This window comes from Xyrauchen texanus, chromosome 30, assembly GCF_025860055.1.
Source record: "Xyrauchen texanus isolate HMW12.3.18 chromosome 30, RBS_HiC_50CHRs, whole genome shotgun sequence".
Classification (NCBI taxonomy): domain Eukaryota; kingdom Metazoa; phylum Chordata; class Actinopteri; order Cypriniformes; family Catostomidae; genus Xyrauchen; species Xyrauchen texanus.
Window position 1 is genome coordinate 18506736 of NC_068305.1, and position 21822 is coordinate 18528557.

At 40.4% G+C, this 21822-nt stretch overlaps 1 protein-coding gene across 2 annotated transcripts in view; it reads right to left on the reverse strand.

Annotated features, from left to right (window-relative positions):
- LOC127624452 (potassium voltage-gated channel subfamily H member 5-like) overlaps nt 1-21822 on the reverse strand; it is a 153916-nt gene that overhangs the window by 38468 nt on the left and 93626 nt on the right. For both annotated transcript variants that reach the window (XM_052099280.1, XM_052099279.1), the window contains exons 8-9: nt 19826-20025; nt 957-1209 (exon numbers count right to left, since the gene is read on the reverse strand). In XM_052099280.1, coding sequence (XP_051955240.1) covers nt 957-1209; nt 19826-20025 — 453 coding nt within the window. The remainder of the gene's footprint in view (nt 1-956; nt 1210-19825; nt 20026-21822) is intronic.

The following is a 21822-nucleotide window of genomic DNA, read 5'->3' on the forward strand; positions in this document are numbered from 1 at the left end:
TCAACATGGGTTCTGGTCCCATGGAAACCAGGAAGTAATCACGCTCACATAAGCAATGGTGAGTGCAATTAGGAAGTTACATTTTCTATCGAAAATTACATTCTTACTCCACTGACAGTTAGGTATAGGGTTTGGGTAAGAGTTGATAAAATATGCATTCCTGTTGACTGTATAACATCATTAACAACTACAACTACAACTCGCTTTTGGCTCCATTCTGTGGACATTTAACCCAGAAACTGGAGTTCACCTGGACCTGTATGTTCAACAACACTTCCAGTTTCGGCCACTGAGGGCAGTGGTTCCAATTTCAATAAGCACAGACCGATTTCAGCAGCAGGCCTTTTGACCTTCTATTTCCTGGATTTACAGTGTGATCAGTCTGAAAAACTAAAGCTTTTATTTTGAAACTGATAAGAAGTCTAAGCCTAACCCTAACCCTTGTTTAAAATAAGAATAGATTTATTACATTCATTTTGATTAATGTGTGTGTGTGTGTGTGTGTGTGAGTGCGTGCGTGCGTGCGTGCGTGCGTGCGTGCGTGCGTACATGTGCGTGTGCACAGGTTTGGGTGGTTTACGAGGACATGTTTTTAGGTTACAAACTAGTAATTACAAGGGTAATATGCTATAAATGTGGTTTATGAGGACATTTCTAGTGTCCCCTTAATTCAAATTACTTTAAAAACATACTAAATAATGCTTTTTGAACATGTAAAAATGTAGAAAGTTTTCTGTGAGGGTTAGGTTTAGGGGTAGGATTAGGGGATAGACTCTATAGTTCGTACAGTACAAAAATCATTATGTCTATGGAGAGTCCTCATAAGGGTAGCACCAACGTGTGTGTGTGTGTGTGTGTGTGTGTGTGTGTGTGTGTGTGTGTGTGTGTGTGTGTGTGTGTGTGTGTGTGTGTGTGTGTGTGTGTGTCTCTGTGTTTCTTGGGGTGAGTATGTTTACCTAAAATGGCAGTAACCTCATCATCCTGAATGACTTCCAATGAGCCAGATACCACAAAGCAAAGAGTGTCCACGCTCTCCCCTGCGTGGAAGATGAGGTCTCCTGGAGCGCAGTGTGTGGTTTGGAACTCCACCGCCAAAGAACGCAGACAGCCATCACTGGCCAACCGGAAGGCAGGGTGCTCATTGAATATCTGCCGGTTCAGGTGCACACAGATGTCTGCACGCATGTCTTTAGGACAGATGGACAAAACCTATCAAGTAAAGAAAGGAACGGAACATTTTTATGACACATTGAGCCTCATTCACTAGCTGTGCATATACATATTATTGTGCGCAAATCATGCAGAAATCATGATTTATCAATAAGTTCACACTAACACTTTTTTTCTTCTTCTAAATTTTTGTTAAAATGTAGGCGGAAAAAAGCACACACAAAAATGTCTGATGGCCTTAAAAACATGGAATGTTCACTTCAGCCCGTAGTTTATGTCTACGGTGTGACTACTCACACAAGTTGTAAATAGCACCTACCACACAGCACAGTGATTTTCAATCCAATAGTCTGGTGGAACAGAAACTGAAGACAAACTGCACTGCGGCACTCTCAGTCTTGCTGTAGTGGCATGGGGTGTAACAACCGTGTAGATGTACTATTTCCTGTGGACGACCCGGGTTCGATTCCACCTTTTGTCCCACTTTTTCCCATCCTGTTTCCTCTCACCACTCTTAAAATTTCCTTAAATACTACTTGTTATAATAAAAAAATATAATGGTTGATCGCAGTGATTTCATCACAGAGAAGGTTGGAGAGGTTAGAGAAAGTTTTTATTCTACTATAGTAATATTGTAGTAACCAAGTTTTTGATGGAAGCCATAGTTTTATTGCAATTAACTACTGTGTTCTCTTTCATCATCTCGTGTTCGAGATCCACCTATGGGAAGGACATCTGTACCTGACCTCTGCAGAAGCATCTATTTGCACCAAGTCTGTCTAGACAGACAGAAGCACGTGACCTATGCTCAGTAAGGACCCACCCCCTTACTTCAGAGCACACAAGGACCTGCACACGCTGCTGTTCCTCAGTTGACATTCGCTTCTCGTGACTTCTGTTTTCTCTCAGCTCGGTTGGAATTGGACTTTCACTAATTTTGTATACAGGAGGACACATCGCTCAGATCAGCCTCCACCAGCCGTGACTGTCTTGCTTCAGCCAGGATAGCTGTTTATTTTTGTTGCAAGCCGCCCACGCTCGCTTAAACTACAAGCAGGCTGCCCGCCTTTCTCTGACACTACTTCCCCTGCTCCACGGCTGTTTGCCATGGATTTTACGGAGTTTTGCTCTAGTATGGCATTTTCCAAACCTACGGCTTCCTCCAGGGACAACATATCGCGTGCCTGCCCAGCCACGTGCGGAAACCTGATCGCAGCCAGAGACCCTCATCCTTTCTGTGTCGTGTACATGGGTCTCAAACACGCGGAGGAGGCTCTAGAATTTCTGGAGAACTGTAGCCACTGCCTGGTACTGCCTAAAAAAACTCTGGCACCGGAGGCTCAAGGTCGCCGCTACCCAGTGCACTGACCAAATTGATGATGGGGGAAATGGTGATGACGATGATGGGGTCTCTCTTAGCTGGGCCAATCAAAGCAACCCGGCGTTCCCTGAGGTAATTTTCTCAGGGGGCCCCTCATTCACCAATGAGCAGGCTGGTTCTGGTGACAAAGATGATGCGGGCCTTATGGAGGTTTCGGAGGACGAGGAGGCTTAAACATCTCCTCCCTTCTCTCTGCATACCAGGCTGAACTCCTGGTTCACATGGGGCAGCAACTAGAGAAAGGGACCCCAACACCCTCTCTGTGGAAGGAGATTGTCACAGTCAATGTCCTCCGTAACACCATCACGTTCCATGGCTCTCTCAGTGGCCAGAGAATGTGCACTTTAGCTTAATCTTTCAGGCCTCACTGATAGTGAGAAGCGACGCATTGCGGGTGCCCCTGTAGAGCCTGGCCAGGCTCTCTTTGGCCCTGCTATCGCCTTAATGCAATAGCGTTGCGACGATAAGAAAAAGGAGGAGGAATCGCTTAAATTATGCCTTCCTAGGAGAGTGGCACTGCAGCAGGCGCACCCCGCGCAACCACCCAACCCTCCTGCCTCATGGCGTCCTTTCCATCACCCTGGTAAGGCAAAGCCATGCAATAAACCACCTCCTCAGCAGAGTAACCCACCCTCTGCTAAGCCCTAGGGTAGAATGTTTTTTGCCGCGGCTAAGGCCCAAGAAACCCCCCAAATCTACCCCCTCCGACTCTAAACATAAAGGGCCAGCCTGATGCATGGCCTCAGGGGGCTTTGAGTCCACATTCTTTGGCCACCAGCCCCCCGGACTCCTATCCTGTCCTCCTAGTTCACCATTCAAAAAGTTTTCACTTGGTGGGGTCACAATTGGTTAATCATAGGCAATTCCAAGAGAAAGTGGTGCAAGACACTCACCGTGTGCTCAGTGAATGTGAATGTCAACAAGAGCAATTTTACACCTGCCCAGAGTGTTATATTCCTGGGTCTGGAGCTGAATTTTTTTTTATTTTTTTTTTATTTGATTTAAAATCTTTATTTCGAACATGGAAAAGAAAGTATATAAAAATATAAAACAATGTTTAAAAACATAAGAGAACAAAACAAAACAAATGAGCAGCAAAAAAAATATATATATATATATATATATACTTCTTTCCTGTTGACATACTTCTATTACATGTGCGAAAAGGAGTAGGAAGAAGTAAAACTTATATACTCCTACCCCCTTAATTCTTACAGTCATTCAATTTACAATTTTTATATTATTATTATCATATTGTTCTATATACATCCATACACATACACATATACACATATAAATACATACACATACACACATCCATACACATGCATACCCACATACACATCATTGTGACCACTGACAAGTATTTATTTCTCTAACCTCAATTTTGTACTTATTCAAGCAGCATAAAAAAAAAAAAAACACCCAAAAATAACAAAGCAAACAAAGAAAAACAACATAAACAATGGAGCACTCCTACTTTCACTACAGTGCTTCTTGATACCTCTTGAAAATAATTTCTCTATACATTTTTTTAAATAGGAATATGTTTGAGCATTGCTTTAGTTTATCATTTAGTTTATTCCACAATTTAACCCCACAAATTGATAAACATAATCTTTTCCTTGTTGTTCTAAATCTATTATTCTTAAAATTTCCCCTTCCTCTTAAATTGTACTCTCCCTCCCTCTCAGAAAACATCTTTTGTATATTCCCAGGCAATAGACTATTTCTTGCTTTGAACATGAACACTGCAATTTGGTATTCGATTAGATCTTCAATTTTTAACAATTTAGACTGCAAAAATAATAAATTTGTGTGATCACGAAATCCAACGTTGTGAAAGATTCTCATGACTCTTTTTTGCATTATAACTAGTGGCTGTAGTGAATGTTGATAAGTGCTTCCCCAAACCTCTACACAATAATTCAAATAAGGTAACAATAATGAACAGTACAAAATGCAAAGTGATTTAAGCTCCAGTATGTGCTTAGCTCTTGCTAGGACTGCAGTAGTTTTGGACAGTTTGGTTTTGATGTATTTTATGTGAGGCTTCCAGCAAATCTTCTCATCTATGATCACTCCAAGGAATTTATTTTCATGTACTCTTTCTATTTTAACACCCTCTATCTGTATCTGTGCTTGATGATTTGACTTACTATCTCCGAATACCATGAATTTAGTTTTACTCAAATTTATTGATAACCTATTTATGTCAAACCATTGTTTTATTTTCTTGAATTCTGAAGTGATTAATTCCAAGAGTTGCTGTAAGCTGTCCCCTGAACCAAAAATATTTGTATCATCAGCAAATAATACAAAATTCAATACTTCAGATACTTTACAAATATCATTGATGTACAATAAAAACAACTTTGGTCCCAACACTGACCCCTGGGGACACCACAAGTCATGCCCAGACATTCAGACGAATAATCTCCCATCTTCACAAATTGTTGTCTGTCTCTCAGATAACTACTTACCCAGTTTAGAACTACCCCCCTGATCCCAATTCGTTCCAGTTTCCTGATTAATATTTCATGATTTATTGTATCAAATGCTTTTTTTAAATCAATAAATACCCCAACTGCATATTTCTTTTTGTCTGTAGAGTTTGTGATTTCTTCAATGAGTTCCGTTAGTGCAAGTGATGTTGAACAATTTTTTTCTAAATCCATATTGGCTGTCAGTGAGTAGTTTATTTGTATCGATGAATATCTCTAATCTGTTGTTAAATAGTTTTTCTAAAATTTTAGAAAATTGTGGCAGTAGAGAGACAGGCCTGTAATTTGTGAAGTGGTGTTTATTTCCAGTTTTGTATAGAGGAATGACTTTTGCTATTTTCATTTTTGTTGGAAATTGACCGGTTAGTAATGATAAATTGCAGATAGTCGTTAGTGGTTTGGCGATCCCCTCTATTACTTTTTGTATAATTTTTATGTCTATTCCATCATGATCAGTGGATGGTTTGTTTTTACATCCTTTAACAATATCTATTATTTCTTTTTCATCAACTGCTGTCAGAAATATTGAACTGGGATTTCTTTCTATTAAGTTATTATGTCTACTTTCTAATGTTTGTGGAACTGGGATTTGTTTAGCTAAGTTTGGTCCCACGTTTGCAAAAAAATTATTGAAATCATTAACCACATCCTCCATGTTATTGATATTTTTATCATTATCAATAAAGTAATGGGGATAAGTAGCCTGTCTAGTATTATTTTTAATAATATTATTTAAAATGTTCCACATACCTTTAATATTGTTTTTATTCTTATCTAATAGTTTTGTGTAATATTCTTTCTTACAAGTTCTCATAATACTGGTTAACTTATTCTTATATTTCTTATATCTATTTTCGGTCTCTATAGTTCTGTGTTTTATGAATTCTCTATAAAGTGTATTTTTCTTTTTACAGGCGTTTTGTAATCCCTTGGAAATCCACGGTCTATCATTTTGTTTTTGTTTCCTACTATATATTTTAATTGGGCAATTTTTATCATATAATAATTTAAATATAGTTAGGAATTCTTCATATGCTTTGTCAACATCTTTTTCATTATTAATAAACTCCCAGTCTTGTACTAGCAGATCAGCTTTAAATGCCTCCATTGTTTCTTCTGTTCTGACCGTTTTGGAAATTGGTTTATTCCCATGTCTGTTTAAAGTGTAGTTACTGTCATACACTAAAAATTGGTAGGTGGTCACTGATATCGTTTATCAGTAATCCACTCACTATATTGTTTTGTATACTATTTGTAAATATATTATCTATTAGTGTTGCACAATGAGAAGTTATTCTGCTTGGTCTGGTAATTTGTGGATAGAGGCCTAGACTAAACACGGTGTTGATAAAATCCTCAGTCATTTTATGATTATTTGGGTTTAATAAATCGATATTGAAGTCCCCACAGATGAACATGACTTTTTGGCTAGTTTTTGTAAATGTCTCTTCTATCCAGTCCTTAAATATGTCAATATTCGAACCTGGTGACCTGTATATGCAACTTACAATAATATGTTTCTTTTTTTCCATACATATTTCTATTGTGACACATTCCAGCAAATTATCCACCACCATTGACATTTTTTCCACCACCTTATAATTTAAATCCTTGTCCACATACAGTGTCACACCACCCCCGCTCTTAATTACTCTGTTAATAGAAGACATTTCATATCCTTCAATTTCAAAATCTGATCCCTTTTCACTATTTATCCAAGTTTCTGTTATTGCAATTATGTTAAAGTGCTGTTTCAATTGATTTAGATAGTGTTTTATGCTGTGAAAGTTGGCATACAGATTTCTGCTGTTAAAGTGGATAATGGATAATTGCTGTTCGGTCTTGATTGAACTGTTAAACTGTTCATCAGTGTAATAATGGCAGTTATTGTTGATGTTAGCAAAGAAGTTGTTCACAGGATCAATGTCATTTTCCATGTCTTGTGAGTGATGTTCAGTGTACTGAAAGGTGTTTAGTTCTAAGTGCTCGTATTCAACCACTCTTTGTATTGAGTGACTATCTCCGTTATGTGTGTGCATTTTATTTCGTGACATAGTGAGATTAAAATTTATCATCAACATATCATTGGCCTACCTGTTTATGTATTAATGTTAGCTGGCCTTGGTTGTTTTGGTGTGTTGGACCGGGGATAAATGATCAGTTTGTCCTGTCGTAAATAGGCAATGTCCCCCTTTTCTCTCGCAGCTCTTAAATCCGGCATGAGTTCTTTTCTTTTCCTTCTGACTGCCTCTGTGAAGTCTTCATTGATGTACATTCTGGAACCTTTCAGATTTCTAGATCTTTGTAATATTTCCATTCTATCCTTATGCCTTAGGAATTTTACGACAATTGGCCGCGGTCGGTCTCTTCCAGTTTTTCCTGTGCAGTGGGCCCTCTCCACCTCGCGTTGCAACTGTAATTTTTCCTTCACAAGTTTTTTTACCTTCTCCTCCGTCTCTGACCAGGTCTCTCCCTGTGACTCCTGTATCCCATCAAATACCAGGTTATTTCGCCTGGATTGGCTCTCCAGATACTCAATTTTGTCCGCGACAGCCAGCATGCTTTCGCAGACTTTAAAAATATCTGTTTGCATCGAGATACTGAGTTCTTTCAGATCTGTTGTCTCCGTTTTAATGTCATCCACTTCTTTTTGTGTATATTGCAGACTGGTTTTTATTTCTTGTAGTTCCCTGGTTATTGATTCTAGTCTAGTGTTCGTGGATTCCATTATTAGTTTGACAAAGCCTTTGAAGTTGCTGTGTTGTTGTTCCAGTAGTGCGGTAAACATTACTTTTTGTTGCTGCATTAAATCTCTATGCGTGCGCGCCTCTCGCAAGAACACTTTCACTCTCTAATGAATTGTCTATCATAATTCAAGGAAGGGACGAAAGTGCTATATTGCACTTCTCAGATTACAGGGTCTTATGGCATTAGCTATTCAGGTTTTGCCTTTGGGCCTTCTGCGAATGAGGGCATTCATGAAGTGGGTTTTATCCCTCCACTTCAGCCCGTTACATGATCTCTGTCGCTCTATTACAGTGACGTGCTTATGCACAGCAGCCTTGCGCCACTGGAGGAGCGCAGACTTGTATGCACATGGGACCCCAATCGGGGCTGTTATGTTGGGAAAAGTGGTAATGACAGAAGCGTCCTTAACAGTGTGGGGAGCCACTCAGGAGGGCAGGACAGTGAATGGTTCGTGGCCGAGCAAACTTCGTTCAGCCCACATAAATTATTTGGAGCTCTTGACTGTATGGAAAGCTCTGAATACATTTCTGCCCCGCTTGCAGGGGCATCATGTGCTCGTTCGCTCTGACAATACCACAGTAGTGTCACATATCATTCGCCAGGTTGGCATGCGCTCACAGGCTTCATGCCCTGGCTCAAAGGCTTCCTGTTGTTTCAGGTGACCCATGTTCCAGGCATTTTGAACAGGGGTGTGGACCTTCTGTCGAGGGGGAACCCGCTCTAAGGAGACTGGCACCTCCACCCTCAGTTAGTAGGCATGTTGTGGGAGAGATTTTACCAGGTCCGAGTTGATTATACTTGGCGACCTAAACTGTGACATGCTTAAGCCCCCTGAGAAAGTTGTACAACAATTTGACTGCCTAAACCTTCACCAAATCATAAACCTACCTACCAGATACAACCCAAAAAGTTGTGACAAGGCCACATTGATAGATGTTGTTTACAAACGCCCCACTCATGTACCTATCGGGTGTTTTTTGCAATGACTTCAGCGACCACTGTTTCATTGCTTGTGTTAGAAAACACCTTTCTGTCAAACAGCCTGTTGTAATCACTACTAAACGTACTCTGAAACATTTTGATGGTCAAGCTTTTTTACGTGATCTGGCCCAAGTAAGTTGGTATAGAGTCGCACCGTGAATGATACATGGTTGTTGTTTAAAGATCTTCTTACTGCTGTGATCAATAAACATGCCCCAAGCAAAAAGATACGCATAAAAAACCGCAACAGCCCATGGATTAATCGTGATCTAGCTGTTCTGCTTCAGCAAAAAAATACAGCCTGGCGGACAGCATGCAAGTCACATTCTGCCAAAGACAAGCGTTTATTTCGTCAAATCAGGAACAAGGCCACACAAGCGGTGAGGGTGGCTAAAGCTGGCTTCTTTAAAGAACAGTTCACACTTTGTGGTGCGAATCCAAAAGCATTTTGGAACACGGTAAAAAAACTTGAAAACAAACCCCGGACCATACCATTGTCCCTAAAAGTGGATGATATAGATGATATAGATGTTACTAATTAAAACTCCATGGCTGAAGCATTCAATCACCACTTCATAACTTCTGGCTTTGTTTCCAAGGCGTTAAACCCTATTGCTACAGCCCCTGCAGTCTCTAATACCTGCAGCCTTTTAGCACCTCCTCACAGTTTTTCATTCGGCCTGTTTTAGTGGGGGAAGTCCTGAAGGAATTGACTGCTCAGGACCCCAATAAAAAGGCTGGATCAGATGATCTTGCCGCTTTTTTCATTAAAATTGCTGCCCCGGTTATTGCGGCTCCCCTAACAGCCCTTATTAATCTATCCTTCCATACAGCCAAGATTCCACCTGCTTGGAAAGAAGCGGTTGTGCTTCCTCTGTATAAGGGAGGTGATCAGGCTGACTTAAACAATTACAAGCCAATCTCCATCTTGCCTTGTGTGTCTAAAATTATGGAAAAACTTGTTAATAAACAACTAATCAATCATCTTAATGTGAACGGAATCATCTCCGGGGCACAGTCTGGCTTCCGATCAGGGTATGGTTGTGTTACAGCTACCACTAAAGAGCTCAATGACATTACATCCGCGTTAGATATCAAACAACACTGCGCTGCTATATTTATTGACCTTGCAAAAGCCTTTGACTCCGTGGACCACAACACACTCATCCACAGACTTAGCAGCATTGGTGTCACTGATCACTCACTGGTTTGGTTCTCAAATTATCTTTCTCACCAGGTTCAACGTGTAAGATTTGAAAACCTTTTTTCCAATTCTCTACCGGTCATCAGGGGTGTCCCCCAAGGCTCCATCCTTGGCCCTACACTTTTCTCAATTTATATTAATAACATTCCCCAGGCAGTTGGTAATTCACTCATTCACTTATATGCTGATGATACAATCCTTTATGCCACGGGCTCCTCCCCTGAAGCTGTTCAAGCTACCTTGCAAGATAGCTTTTTCCAACTACAGCAATCCTTTACACAACTCAAACTCACTCTTAATACCTTCAAAACAAAAACCATGTGGTTTTACCGTAAGGGTACAACGCCTCCTCCAGCCCTTAAAATCACCACTTGCAAGGGGGCTATTCTACAACAAGTCACTGCATATAAATACTTGGGCATCTGGTTGGAAACTTCACTTTCTTTCTCCATCCACATATCAAAGCTGCAATCTAAGGTCAAGGCCAAGCTTGGTTTCCTTTACAGAAACCGCTCTTCCTTCACCACTTCTGCCAAATTTACTCTAATTCAAATGACCATTCTACCCATGGAGACACTATACGTATAAGGGTTGCTTGCAAGTCCACTCTATCAACTCTTGACACTCTTTACCATTCCCCTATCAGGTTTGCCATAAATGCTCCTTTCAATACACACCACTGCACTTTATATTCATCTGTCAACTGGCCCTCCCTTCACAATCGCCCCAAAATTCACTGGTTCACTTTCATTTACAAGACCCTTCTCGGCCGCTCACCCCCTTACTTGGGTCACCTGCTGCAGCCAAAGCCTGTCACATACAACACCCGGTCCTCACTTCGTCTTCAATTACGTATTCCCAAAACTAACTCTGCCTTTGGTCTTGCTTCTTTTCAATCTGCTGCCGCTCACGACTGGAATGCTCTGCAAAATATTCTCAAACTAGATACACTAATTTCAATTTCATCTTTTAAAACTATTATATCATCCTTGTTCACGGACACATGCAGTTGCTTCTCTACATAATCATTTTGTGTTGTCTACTGTGTTGTTTTAAATTGTATATAATGTAATTGTTAACCTGTATGTATTTCTAATGTACTGTATTTATTTTAGCCCCACTACCTTTCCCTAAGTCGTTATTCCACTTGTCAGGCCGCCATTGTAAATAAGAACTTGTTCTTAATGACTTGCCTGTAACAATAAAGAAGTAAAAAAAAAAAAAAGGTGACCATAGATTTCTTCGCCTCGCACGAAAACTCCCATTGTCCTATGTTCTTCTCGCTAAAGGATGAGGACGCACCCCTCGGCGTGGAAAACTAACCCACACATGGCCCAAAGTGCTGCTCTAAGGATTTCCTCCCCAGTGCCTGTTAATATCCACCCTGGCCAGGGTGAGAGAGCAGGGCCTGTCCCTCAATTTGATAGCACCCAGGTGGCCCAAAGCACCATGGCTGGCAAATATAATTCCTCTTCTGCATGCCCAGCCGTGGCCCCGCCCTCTACGCACAGACCTGTTGTCTCAAGCAAACGGGGAGATATATCACCCCCACACGGACAGGGTGGCTCTTTGGGCTTGGAACATGAGAGGACAAATTTAAGCTCGATGGGGCTCCCCCCATGTGTGGTTACCACTATACAGAACACTAGGGCCTCCTCCACAATGTCCTTATATGACTGTAAGTGGCAAGTGTTTGAAGGGTGGTGTGATGGGCGTGGTTCCACATCATATCAGTGTTCAGTCGCTGATATTTTGTGTTTTTTACAAGACCTTATGGATAAAGGCAGGTCTTTTTCCACTATTAAGGTCTACCCTATTTCTGCTTGTCATTTTGGGTTTGACGGCTCAATGGCAGGGCAGCACCCCCTCATTCATAGATCTCTCCCAGTTACTAAGAGAACTGTTCCTGAGTGGGACCGCTCTATGGTGCTGGAGGCTTTATCTCAGCACTCATTTGAGCCCCTGGGAAGCATTTCCCTAAAATTTCTGTCTTTCAAGAGAGCGCTGCATCTGGCCTTAGCATCAGCTAAACGTGTCAGTGATCTGCATGCACTCTCTGTTCATTCCTCGTGCACTAAATTCTCTCTTAGTGGAGATAAGGTTTTCCTTAAGCCTAACCTGGCCTTTATGGCAAAATGCTTCCCAGCATTCTCATATGAGGTAATGGAGCTTTCCACTTTTCACCCTCCTCCTTTTTCCTCTGCAGAGGATCAGAGGCTGGATGCTCTGTGTCCGATCTGTGCCTTGTGGGCTTACTTGGCTAGGACCAGTGCTTTTTGGAAGAGTAATCAGCTCTTTATCTCTTGGGCCCCCCTCACTCGGGGAATCCCATTTCTAAGCAACTCCACCTAGGGGAGTGCTGCCTCCAGAAGGCATCAGAGCCCACTCCACGAGGGGCATGGCCGCCTCTTGGGCTCTCTTCAGGAGAGTTTCATTGCAGGACATCTGTTCTGCTGCCAGCTGGGCTTCTCCCCATACATTGGAACATTACTACCAGCTGGATGTTACCAGGACCCCGGTAGCTCATTCTGTCTTGTGGGTGGGTTCTTCATAGCCCCTCCCCTATTAGCTCCTTTTCTTTTTATATATATATATATATATATATATATATATATATATATATATATATATATATATGTATAAAGTAAGAAAAAGGGGTTATGGGCCGTTGGCAGTGCACATTCATGTCACCAGGCATGCATTCATATTCCTGCCTGGGTGTTATCTTCACTGTATGCAGCTGGGCAGATTTTTATGTTTGTGCCACTAACATGTTATTTATGCTCTACCTGTACACAGTTCTCACTTGTGTGCTTCAGGGTTGCCAGGTGTGTGATTATGGGACATGTCAAGCACTACCTCTTTGAGGCAACCATTCCCTTAACTGGCTTGCTGGACCTCACTGTGAGTGTATTGTGCAATTGGTTGAGCTGTCAATGTCTCCCATAGGTGGATCTCGATCACGAAATAATGAAAGAGAACACTAGGTTACTTACGTGACCCCGGTTCTCTGAAGCATTGAGTGGAGAGATCCACCAAGCTTGCCCCGCTTGCTGCACGAGAAGCGAATATACTTACTGGAGCGAGTGCAGTTCATTATATGCTCTCGGGTAAGGGGGGTGGGTCCTTACCAAGCATAGGTCACGCGCTTCTGTCTGTCTAACCAGACTTGGTGCAATTAGATGCTTCTGCAGAGGTCAGGTACGGATGCCCTTGCCATAGGTGGATTTCTCCACTCGATGCTTCATAGAACCGGGGTTACGTAAGTAACCTATTGTTAATATAGTAACCATGTTTAATTTTGTGGTTACTATGATTTTACTACAAAATACCATGATACACCGTGATACTGTATTAAAACCATGGTTAATTTCTGTGCAAATAGCCTCTGCCTTATATTCTGTATATTAATAGTGAATTTGAACCATTGTCTCAAAAGTATGTACATGGTCCAATGACCAATTGTTGAAACTCCTTGTCACAGTAGCTGAGTGGATTTTTTTTTTCTTTTGGTATTGCTATTACATATAAGAGAAATTTTAACTACAAACAAAAACATTTTTTAGTGCAGTATAATGTGAGAAAGTGACAGTTATTAAAATTATGTAAAGGGAAGACACTGCACATGATTGCATTTAACAGTTTATCTTGACTTATTGCACTTCATTACTTGAGGAAAAGAAAAAAAATTTAAATAGAAACTTGTTTGGAAATGTCAATTTCTCCAAGCACATGAATATTTCATTTGCTTGCTGTCTACGGTGAGAATTAAATTAACACTGAGCTGAAGAAGTACAAGTTATTACAAAAAAAAAAATGATGAAGTGCTTATAATGTTATTATAATACTATGATTAGTTGACTCTGACAGAACAGGTAATAATTTACTTTTATGCATAAATTAAAAAAGGATGAATGGAACTGATTCCGTTTTTAATCAAAGCCAGCTGAACAAACACTGAGTGAAGATTGTTGGTGTTCACTCTGTATTTATTTCAATAGGAACCTAAGTACAGCAGGCCATTAGAGAGCTGAAGTGTCTCTTCTAGCTAGAGGACCCCAGTACTGATCTGATGGACAGCAGTCAAGTCTTTCTGGCATTATGACAGCTAAATAAATTACGATTTCAAATAAAAATTCCTTTAAGGAATCTTCCAAAAATGCCCCTACTCTCTCTCTCCTAAAGTACAATGAAAACTAGCATTCATAAAACAGATAGTTTAGATTCACTACTTTCATTCTCTGCATGTTGTACTGTATATTAATGTGCAATTTGCTATGTTTCTTGGCAATCCTAAACAGCCTACAGTTAGGATAATTAACTATATTACTTGATGGAACAATTGCTAATTCCGATGATTATGATTATTATTATTATTATTAACAAAAGTAAACATTTATTGAATATGGTGTTTTTTATCATATTGCCATTTTGCTGTTTAATAAAAGCAATAACCCACTCAGGTTTGTGCTTTACAGTGATTTTACCATTGTTAAGGTGGTTTTAGTCACTGGATTATTGCTTTATAACCTTGCGTAATGTGTATTTTTGCATAACACATAACCAAATATACCACTGAGTATGCAGTATCTTAGCTTCTATTCAGATCAAAATAATTTTGTGGAGTGGTGGAATTCATGTGTAGTACACCTAAAGTAAAGAGTCTAGTAGCGAAATGGCTGAATACATGACTCAGTATGATATGAAAAGTCACATCGTAGTTAAGCCCTATGTAAAAAATCTGGGAGTGCTTTTGGACAGTGCACTAAAACTTGATAGATAAGTTAACCAGGTTGTTAAAGCTAGTTTTTATCAATTGCAGGCCTTGGCAAAAATGAAATCTTTTCTCTCATTTGAGAATTTTGAAAGGGTGATTCATGCTTTAATTTCCACTTGGTCTCATTACTGCAACTCTCCATACCTGGAAATTAGCCATTCTTCTTTAGGTCACTGTGGCAGGGCGGAGGGCGGGGCCAGGTCGTGATCCTACACACCCGGTCCCGTATTAGGCTAATCAAGCCTCCGTGAGGGATAACGGTCGACTGCGGAGGATCGTGCGGGAGAGAGAGATAGTTTACGGACATGTCCGTCATATGTGTGTGTTTGTCTTTTGTTTAAGTTTTATATTAAACTATTATTTATATTGACAAGCCGGTTCTCGCCTTCTCCTTTCCATTAACCTCTTTATACTGGTGCCAAAACCCGGGAAGGAGGAGGGATACGCCGTAGTAGAGTTCTCGCCACTACCGTCCACCCCAACGGAGCAGCTGCGGCCATCTGCCGGGGGACGAGGAGCCCAGCCGCCTGAAAGAGGACGATGGCCACCGACCGCGAGGGGAGAAGGGGCTCCTAACCGACCGCCTGGAGCGGGAGAACCGCAGCCAAGGGCGGTGGAGACCCCTTCTGTTCCCCGAGAATGCGGCGGGGCGTTCCGTCCACCAGGGGCTGGAGGACTGCCTCTGATCTGCCCAGAGAGGCGCGGCTGTCGTCCGATAGAGGGTGGAGGAGTGGCCGAGGAACAAGCTGAGTAAGAGTTTTTTTTTTTTCATCTCTCTCTCCTCTCTCTCTCTCTCAGTGTCGCTCTGTGTTGGCCTTTTCCCTCTTTTAAATTTTACAGTGTTTTTGGGGGGTACTACACTGTTACAGGAAGTACAACCCCCCATTTTAATTATTTCTGTTTCTCTCCCCTTGTCCCCTCCCTCGTCCAGGTAGATGGGGATGACCTGCCGGCAGACTAGACTTAAAGCATGCCCTCCCCGGGGGCTCCCCACCCTGAGAGAACGAGGGAGGAATGTGGCAGGGTGGAGGGCGGGGCCGGGTCATGATCCTACACACCCGGTCCCGTATTAGGCTAATTAAGCCTCCGTGAGGGATAAAGGTCGACTGCAGAGGATCGTGCGGGAGAGAGAGATTGTTTACGGACATGTCCGTCATGTGTGTGTTTATGTTGTCTTTTAAGTTTATCATTAAAACTATTATTTATATTGAAAAGCCGGTTCTCCTGCACAGTCCTCCGCAGTCGAACGAGTTCAGCAGGTGCGGTTTTGCCGGGTAAATCCCCAGCATGCTTGATTGCTTCCGTCCGGGCTCGACGTGAGACCGGCGTGCCTCAGAGCCAGTCTGATGTCTCCGTTGGGGCCATGGAGCAGGAAGATGACATCGCCGCTGCATCAGAAAGCATGGCGGCGTCTGATGCAGAGGACTCAGCTGGGCTGCCAACTTCGGGCTTCCCCGCCCAGTCCGAGGCCGAGGCTCAGATGTTCGATATGCTTACCCGGGCCGCCATGAGCATGGGGCTGGACTGGAACCCTCCGTCCTCTCCTCAACCCTCACGGCTAGACAATTGGTTCTTCAGGTCAGGGCTCCGCTGGAATCCCGGAATAGACCTCATTACTCATCCGCTCCCACTACTCTCGATGGCGGGGCGGTCCACGAGTACACAGCGGTTCCCCAGGTGGACAAAGTGGTTGCGGTGCACCTGTGCCCTCCCGTGTTTTGTCAGGCCGAGCATGTAGAACTCAGTAACACAGGACGACTGACTGGGCTTCCCCACAGCCTGGGAAGAATGTTGTCACCGCAGGGTCTTTTCCCCCTGAAAGAATAGGAGTTGGAAAAGAACGTCTTCCCTCCTTGAGTGACAGAAGGGGAATGTCTAGGTTACTAGTGTAACCCCTGTTCCCTGATGGAGGGAACGAGATGTTGTATCCACCTTGCCACAACACTGTACCAAGCCACTGTAAAGGCCGAACCTTGATCTCGGCTCCTCAGTGCAGAACCTGACTGAACAGAGGCACGTCCCGCCTTTTATACCCGAAAGTCCGGGGGCGGGACATGCAAATTCTGTTCGGCAATTTGGCCTTGGCCTTTTTCATATTCAGAGGTATCCGAGGCTCCCAAAAGAAGCCCCTTGTGTCACTACAATCGACACAACGTCTCGTTCCCTCCATCAGGGAATGGGGGTTACACTAGTAACCTAGACCTTTTTGGCTAATCATTCTGGTTAGGCCTATTCTACTTTCTTCAAATGTAAACATTTGCAGAAACAAGGTTGTAAACATACCATAACTGAATGTATTAGTTAACATTATCGAACAATAAACAATACTTTTACAGCATTTAATAATCTTGGTTAATGTTTATTTCTACATATACATATAATAATACATTTTAACATTAAAAGTTGTATATTTTGACATTAGTTAATGCATTATAAACTAACATGAACAATGAACAATTGCATATTTATAAATGAACTTTAAACAATATTACAGTATTAAATGCATGCATAAAATTATTGTTGACTCTCAGTTCATATTTAATGCATTGACAAATGTTAACATATAAAACTTTATTGTAAAATGTCAACCAATTTTCAACTAAAAATTCACAAATTTGCCCATTATGCCCACTCCTATACATCAATATATGGATACAATTTCTCACCCTGCACTGCACGAAAATACGTTATGAGGATCCTTTATACTGTAAGTCTAGATTTGAGCCCAGGGTTGAATATATCTACTACATTCCCAGAGGGTTGATGTCTCTTGGGTCTTCCATTTTTCTTAGAATGAAAAAAAGGTTGTTTTGATGGAGGGACACTTACAGAGTGAAAGAAAAATTACCCTCTTTTTTCCACTTCTCCCCGTTTTTAAATTTGGGAAATTCACAGAATTGTTTCAAAAATGTAAATAAAAGAATACAAAAAAAGCAAAATAAGAAATGCTTATATTATTAACTTTTCCACTATAAAGAGTTAATTGAATTAAAGCACCTTTAATTCTTTGGAAATAACTTTGGAAAACGAATATGCATGTATCTACCCCAAACAACCATTAATAAGCACTGGTCAAAGCAGTCATGTCTGTCCGAGTTTAAAAAGATTAAAGCTGGCACTGAAACAGCAAAGTCTCAATAATTATCTCTAATTTCTGTAAATAAATATTTCTTTAAATTTCTGTAAAAAAAAAATATGTAGATCATGAGTATACTCAGCTCTTTCCACAAGCTGTGTCAACAACCTCTTGTTCTTATTTTTTATGTTTGGAGTCCCAGAGAACCCAATAATGTACAGTATGAGTAAAAATAAGAATAGCAATTTCAACAAACTTAAACTCCCTTAAAGAAAGTTTATGAGTTCTTCTGACATAATCAAAAACCAGTAGGCAGATACTATTGAAGCTGTATCCTTTTTTTTTTTTACCATAAAGTAGACATGCACTAAAAGGTGACTGTAATTCATTCTAGTAACAATGCTTTTGTTTGGGGTCAGGAGAATAATGTTCCAGTCAGAGAGTCTTAGGGTGTTAAATTGATAGTATTAGTTCATCTGGGGTCATCTTGTACAAGTAATGTAGTATATATATAAACATATCAGGAAGAATCAATCTGAAGTACATTTTCCAAGTTATAAAAGGCCCTCGGGTGTCTTTGACCCAAACCAAAGTCCTTTTGAGACAAGTCAGGTAATTTGTAAAGCTATTTTAAAAAACAAATCTTTTTCTAGTCAAGCAAGTGGGATTCCTAACTAGTTTGACTGGGGAAAGACCAAAAACTGTTGGTCAAGATTACATTGAAACAACAAATTTCAAATCAAAACAAATATCTTAAGCTCCTATCACGGCAAAAAAAAAAAAAAAAAAAAAGAAATGGGTCCAGATAATGTATATGCGGATTCTCAAGTAAACAGACAAACAACAGGCCCTATTTTAAGAGCGCTAGCACTAAGCTGAGCGCTATGCCATAAGTCATAAGCACAAAGTCAGTGGGCATGGGCATTCATTTTTGGTATTTTTGTGCAAGCATGCGCAAGTAGGTTTGGCGAAATCGCCCACGCAAAGTGCAAATGGGCAATTGAATTTTGAGGTTGTCACTGTCTGCATCCTATTATATAGCCCATACCCTGTCAAGCACCATCCATATAAACAAAGACAGCACATTCATAAGAAGTTGGTAGTGTAAATGGTCTGTATGTAATGAATTTGAAGAATAGAAAATGTACATTAACTGCAACCTTGAATAATGGAAGGCATATTTCTATGACAGTGACACACTCCTTTTATATGCATAGAAAATGTGATTCTCTTCTGAATTAGGATGTACTCTCAGTAAAATGACAGATAATGTAAGTATTATCAATAATTTTCATCTACTGAAACACAAATCATGGCTAGTATTAACAGTGTGAAAAATTGTATCGCGTGGATTTCAGTTCTACCGGTTGATTTTGATTTAAAAAAATGTAATCCATGAAAAAATAAACCAAAAATATTTCTAGATTCAAATTACACTAAACAAAACAAAAATATAATCAAAATAACGAAGTGGTACAAAAATCATACCTAATCCAACATTTTAGGAACTGAATTTGAACTTTGCGCTTAGTTAAGAGGTGGTATTGAAACGATTGATCTATTTCTCAGGAAAATAGCCAATTGCACATTGTGCCAATTCATAAACATACAATACACCCACAGTTTGCACGCATACACCCACAATAGCGCAAACACTCCCACCCATGCCCATTTGCAATTTGCACTTTGCACTGGCATGAAAATTGCACTTAGAATTAGCACTCTCACAAAATTGGATAAGTCGTTGCACATGGTCGTTGTGCATAGTGCTGTGCTTTGCGCACTCACAAAATAGAGCCCAATGTCTTTATCAAAGAGGTGATTGTTTTTTACTGAAAGGTGGAACTGTCATTTTTACAGCTGCCATATTTAGTGTTATAATTCATCTCATTCATATGTATATGACCAGTCTTGTCCAATAATGTCCCAAAAAGAACATGAGGGTTAAGTACATAAGAAAGAGGTGCAAAAACAGTTCACCCACCTTCTCTGTGTCTATGCCTTTGGTCATGGCCCACGTGGATACAATGTAGTCCATAACTCTTTCGCTCAGTCCTTTAGGCACTTGGTAGAGCTTTAGGAAGTCTCTCACGTTGTTCAGCATCTCATGGTAGCGGTTAGTGTTAGTGTACATCTGCTGAAAGATGGTGGTCACGTTTCCAAAGATGGTGGCGTAGAGAAGAGCTGCAAACAAGAGAGAGGGGAGAGTGTAAACTAGAGGGGCATGAAAAATCAAAGGCTAGACCGATGAAAGAGTGTCTTGAAGAGATATGGCGGAGGTGAATTGCTGGCAGAGGAGAGATTCATATGGATGCTGTGGGCAAAATAGAGATCAGATGCAATTTTGTCTTTCTCTGTTTACTTCTCAGTGGAATATCTTAATGTTCAATGCAGTTACTTTATTTAACTGCAGAACTGTTAACAACATGATGCAAACTGAACAGTCTTGGTACAATGTCATGGAGAAAACATAGCCTATACACCATGGGTCCAAAAAGTATTTGAACGCTCAAGCCACACTTGCATTAGATAACAAAATATCAAAGTGTCATTTATTTGAAAGAAAGGCAGCATGGGAAATTTTTCACGCAATTCTCACAAAAAGAAGTTTGTTAGGTTTATACATTTATAAAGTAGATATTTTGCTCAAATTATCACACCAAGTGACATCTGCAAACAAATGATGCTAGAGCTTTTCTCAAAATAATATGTAAGTACTTTTTCAGTATAAAGTAAATCTTTATATCCGCAGTCTACATGACGCAATCATGATTTGAAGCTGGAGCACATTTTCTCATGCTTGACGCTTGATGCTCTATCATGCTCTGTCCATAAACATGTGCTGTACATGTACTCTTTATAGGTAAAAAGGAGTTACATTTTGGTCTGTTTCTCACCCAAAACCAATCGTATTTCTTCAGAATGCATTGATTTAGCCACTAGAATCTTATGGATTACCTTTATGTTGCCTTTATTTTGAGCGTGGAAGTGTTGGACCTCATTGACTTGCATTGTATGGAAATGAACACATCACATCCATCAAAATAGGTTTGTCTGTGTTCCCCAGAAGAAAGTCATATGAGATTGTAATGGCAAAAGAGTGAGTGAATGATAACAGAATGATTATTTTTGGGTGAACTATACATTTAAATATGACTAAAGTGTCCAAAATACTTTTTAGAGCCATAGTAGAGTATATGGCTGAAGTCACACCTCTTCCACGAGCACTTAACCATAACCATAAATATTGGGACTTCCTATAAATAATGTATATATATATATATATATATTTAAATATCATAAAAAACCATCTGTCTTTTTTCTCTACTTTTCTGCATTTGCACATTTGCACTACTCCAGCTTACTCATGAAACTCAGCATTGCAGCACTGTGAATATAATTGGCTCCTGTATCATATCCTTATTTGTAAGTGGCTTTGGATAAAAAGCATCTTCTAAATTATTAAATGCAATGTCAAAATTTATATTCTAATTAAGAAACTCAATTAAATCAAGGGGAATTTTCAAACTTTGTTCTAATCTGCTCATAAAATCAGCTCAATTTAAAATAATGTTTATATTTGTTTCTATTCAAAGAATAAATCTGATCTAAGCATCAGCCAGCTTTGCAGCTTTTTAGTCTGCCAAATACTGTATATATTTACCAGCAGACATTGGCAATATCCCCCCTAATCCTATCCCAACTTACACCCAAGCGTTTCCATGGGAACCCAGACCAAAATAGTTTCTGAAATCTATTGTTACTTTGTTACCAGTATGTTCTCAGAGGGTGGACAGAACAGATGAAACAGCAAAGCCAGTGAGTTAAGATTCCTTTGGAAGCTGAGAAGCGTGAGTATTTGGGAAATGCACTTTAAATCAAATCATTGACTGACAGGATTTTGTCAATTGAACCACTCTTACTGTATGCGAATTCACCCTCTTTTAACACTTGAGCCAAAGACCAGCAGAAGTTTGATGA